General features: G+C 24.6%; 1 protein-coding gene across 5 annotated transcripts in view; it reads right to left on the bottom strand.

Moving 5' to 3' along the window:
- Window positions 1-236: 236 nt before the first annotated feature.
- The window catches only part of LOC102672515 (max dimerization protein 1-like), a 14,087-nt gene continuing 10,100 nt past the window's right edge, over window positions 237-4,223 (bottom strand). For 4 of the 5 annotated variants that reach the window (XR_004151674.1, XR_004151673.1, XR_004151675.1 and 1 more), the window contains exons 3-4: window positions 2,912-3,005; window positions 387-420 (exon numbers count right to left, since the gene is read on the bottom strand). Coding sequence is in view for 1 of the 5 variants with exons in the window: in XM_006624694.2 (XP_006624757.1) it covers window positions 387-420; window positions 2,912-3,005 (128 nt within the window). In the remaining 4 variants the exon portion in view is untranslated. Of the gene's footprint in view, window positions 421-2,911; window positions 3,006-4,223 lie in introns of all 5 variants that reach the window. The other variant, XM_006624694.2, reaches the window with a different exon arrangement.

Genomic DNA, 4,223 nt, shown 5'->3' with positions numbered 1-4,223 from the left:
TCAATTCAATAAAAACATAACTATTTAATAATAAAATTTATTAACACGAAATTAAAAAAAAACGTGAAATCGCTGATGAAATTTTTTAGACAAATTTTTTAAACTTTTCAAAAAAAAAAGTGATTTTTTTCATTATATTATTTCAAAAATAAACAAATCAATTAATCAGCATAGGGAAAACTTTCAAAATTAAAAATCTTCTTGTATAAATTAATCGAATTAAAATAAAGAGATGTTGTTAAGAAGAATAAAATATCTAATTCTCGTTTGCTTTCAGTGAATGATGGCGACTTTGTCCAGTATTCGTGCGCTATGCTCTCTAATTATGCAAGCAAAACAAAACAAGAGGCCGAAATAAGATTAAGTTAATGAGATAAATGAAGTACTCACCTATTTTTCTCCAGCTCGTTATGAGTTGTCCTGCAAAAGAAAAAAATGTTCTTGTTAGACTTCAAAGCAGTGAAATCGTTTGCTTTGGCGTTATTAAGAAAGAAATGGAAGGGAAAACGATGTGTTTAAGTGGCTAAGAAAATTAAAACAGGCGGGAAGCAAGAAACTTCTAAATGTTCTTTGCAAAGCAAATGAGATGTCGGAATTTATAAGAAAGTAATTTAAATAAATGAATAAGAAAATAATTTAAATAAATAAAATCTGATGATGATGCTTAGTATTGAAAGTGGTCAAATATATAATTTACAAATTTTAATTGTAATAAATCATAAATACATATTCTCCAAATATTTTATAATAATAATATTTCCTACATTTTATTTTATAATGTTTGAATATGTGAATTTAGCATGGATAAAAAATAACCCAATTATCCAATTATTTATTATTAATCCCATTGAAAATGTAAATAAGATAAGAAAAAAAAATAAAAAGAGTGCATTTTCAAATATAAATAATAATTGTAATATTATTGGCTTGTTTTTTACTTAGTATGAATTAGTAATTAAAATTATATTAAACTACAGGAGAATAGTTCAAAAAAATAGAAAATTTTTAAATTAATATTTTTTCATCTTTTCATTGTAATTTATTTTATAAAATAAATTTTATAAAATAAATTTTTTCCTGATATTTACAAATAAGTCAATTATTAGTAAAAGATCATAGAACACAGAAGACGAGACATATAAAGTGATAAATTTCTTTCTTCAAAATTATGATAGATATAAATTTAAACATATTAAATAGTTCTAATATTTTCATTGATTATAGAATGTTCTTAAGTCTAAAATGTTTATGTGAATCATATAAAAATATACATAAAAATAAAAATAGAATAAAACATAATAATATTAAAATAAATAAATAATTTTTCTAACGAAATTTTCAAAATACGAAATTTTCTTAAGAACAATTTAAGCTTCAAAAGATTAATAAATTCGAGTTTGAAAACTTAAAAATTGAAATCTCTATATACAATAAATTTTTTTAATATTTCGGTAAAAAAATTGAATCTTTTTTTTTTTAATTTAATTTTTTTATTATTCTATATTTGAAAAATTTTTAAAATATATATATCTATGACTCTTAATTTAATTCATAAAAAAAATTCACATTTATAAAGAATTAAAAGAATGAAATGAATATAATAAAAAAAATTAAAATAACCGATATTATAAAAATATATTGTATAAAATAATAAATATAAAAATAAATAGAAATTAAAATAAATATTAAAGAATTAAAATATTACAAATTTGAATATTTTTATTATGTAAAATTTATAATGAAATAAAGGAATAATGATCTGACAACTAAAATTTTCAAGTATTGAATTCCTACTCAACAGAGATTTTATAGTCTGTTTCAATTCTGTTTTCGATTGATGAATACTCTTGAAATGAGTTCAATGACCTTCCCGCGCAGTTATTTAAGACACAATATACGATGAAACTGGCTTTTGAAGTGTGTTTCGTATCAACATAATTCAGAATAAATTTATCGACAATACCTTCAACATACTGATAAGATATACTTTCAGCTGTGCTTTGTTCAGATTTTGTTTTAACAATCTTGTACAATAACTGGATTTATATTCGCAAAAAATAATTAAAATGTTGAATATATATTTTATAAAAGATATAAGATTAAATATTATATATTAAATTGTATATTAATTTTGAATTTTATTATTATATTAATTTTAAATTTTTCGAAATAAATGATTCCATCATTCTTTAAATCTATAAATAACGAGTAATAACTGTTAATCAAAAATTCAATAAATTCAACAAAAATACAAAAAAAAAATCAAATAAAATTTCGTTTAAAAAGAGTATTTATATAGTTTTATCTTTATATTAGAAAAATATTTAATTTTTAAATTTGTTATTTTTCAAACTTTCAAATATTCAAATTATTAAATTTTCAAATTTTCTGATTTTTCGAATTTTCAAATTTTCGATTTTTTACTCAAGTTGTCAAAATTTGAAAATTTTTGAAGTTTGAATCTTTAAATTTTTGAATTTATCAATATTTAATCAATATTTCGAGATCTTTCAAACTTTCCATCTTCCTTCGTCAAAATTTTAAATTTCTTAACTTTTGGGCTATAAAATTTTTAAATTTCTAAAATTTTTTAATTTTTTAATTTTTTTTTAGAATTTTCCCTTTTTCAAATTTTTCAACTTTCAATCTTCCAAAATTTGAAATTTCAATAATTCCAAAATATCATTGTTTCAAAAACTCAATAAAACTCCAATACCAAATCTATTATCCTACTCAAAATAAAATAAAATCAAATCCCCCCAAAAACAATTAAAACAAAACAAAGAAAAAACCACAAATAAAAAAAAAGTAAAAAAAGATAAAAACAAATGATACATCAAACTCGACAGACAGTATTCGAAAAAACACGTATAAAATCTATTTTATCGACGTGTTTCGTCAAGATACCAACCTGCTGCCCTGGGATTTTTTCGTCTTTGGCCTTTTTGTGACCGTCCGCATATCATCGGGCATCGGCATCGTCGAAGCGTAGCCATGTTCAGCTTCTGCAATGACAAACCAATCGGTTCGGTCAGTATCTGGTCCCGATCCATTCGCATCGCGCGAATTCCGAAAGATAGCCGCGCTCCCTCGAGAAAAAACCGTTTGCCTCGCCTCGCGGCCAACACAACTCGTTAAAGCGCGCGTACATACACAGCCGTCGCGAAATAAAGTCACGTTCCCTCTTCCCGACATAACTTACAGCGGCATTAAAGTTGGACACGAAGCGGTTCTCGTTCGAACGACAAGGATGAAGAAAGGACTAAGAGTGAGCGAATGAATGAGAAGAATAGAGTGAAAAGGAGGGGGAACTGGCCGAAGAGATGCGGAGACGGTCGAAAAGCGCGGAATTTATGTTACGATTTCAGTTAACGCACGCGACGTGTTGCAGGGAACCGAACGATGCACACACGTGACGTTCACCTCGAATAAATTCGAAATTGTAACAATGCGAGAACGAGAGCGGGAACGAGCCAATTTACGAGCTATCGGCAGTTTCGAATCGACTGGATATAGAGGTTGTTAGGGATAAATGGGAGATAGGGGATGGAGATTGTTTTTTGGGTGGGAGAATGGAGGATCTTGGGGATTGGGTAATTGAGAGATGTTGGGAACGAGCATTTTTTCAAATTTTTTTTTTTACTTTGGAATAATGAGAAATATAGTGATAGTTATTTTTCATAAAAATTTTTAATGTTAAAAGCTACGAAATTTTTACTTTTTTTTTTTACTCATTAGATTTTCGCTTATCTAGCTTTGCTTTAACCGGATTGTCATAAAAACAAATCATTATTTTAAATATATATTAGTTATTATTCTTATGTATTATATATTGTTATTATTTCAATTGTATTATTAATATATATTATTCATAATATTATATTATATTAGTAATATTACATATTATTATGTTCATTTATTAGATTTTATTATTTTTCTTTAATGTTTATTCTTGTTTTTTTGTCAATTTTACAGTTTATTTGGAATATAGACGTACCCATTCCTTTATAAAAAATTTCTTATTTTATTCAAGATGACATATTCATGATTTTTCTTCGATTTATCATATAAAGTCTATGATTGTCTGAATATTTTTCAAAGTAATATAATAAATAAAAATACTCTTCAATTTAAAACAGTAAAAAAAAAATTTTTTTTTTTTTTATATATCATTTCATATTACCCTATTATCATTTCATATTATTCTCTCTCACGAAGTTTTC

Source organism: Apis dorsata, unplaced genomic scaffold (genome assembly GCF_000469605.1).
Source record: "Apis dorsata unplaced genomic scaffold, Apis dorsata 1.3 scaffold_1093, whole genome shotgun sequence".
NCBI lineage: Eukaryota > Metazoa > Arthropoda > Insecta > Hymenoptera > Apidae > Apis > Apis dorsata.
Note: the sequence above shows the minus strand (reverse complement) of the source record. Positions and strands in the feature narration are given on the sequence as shown.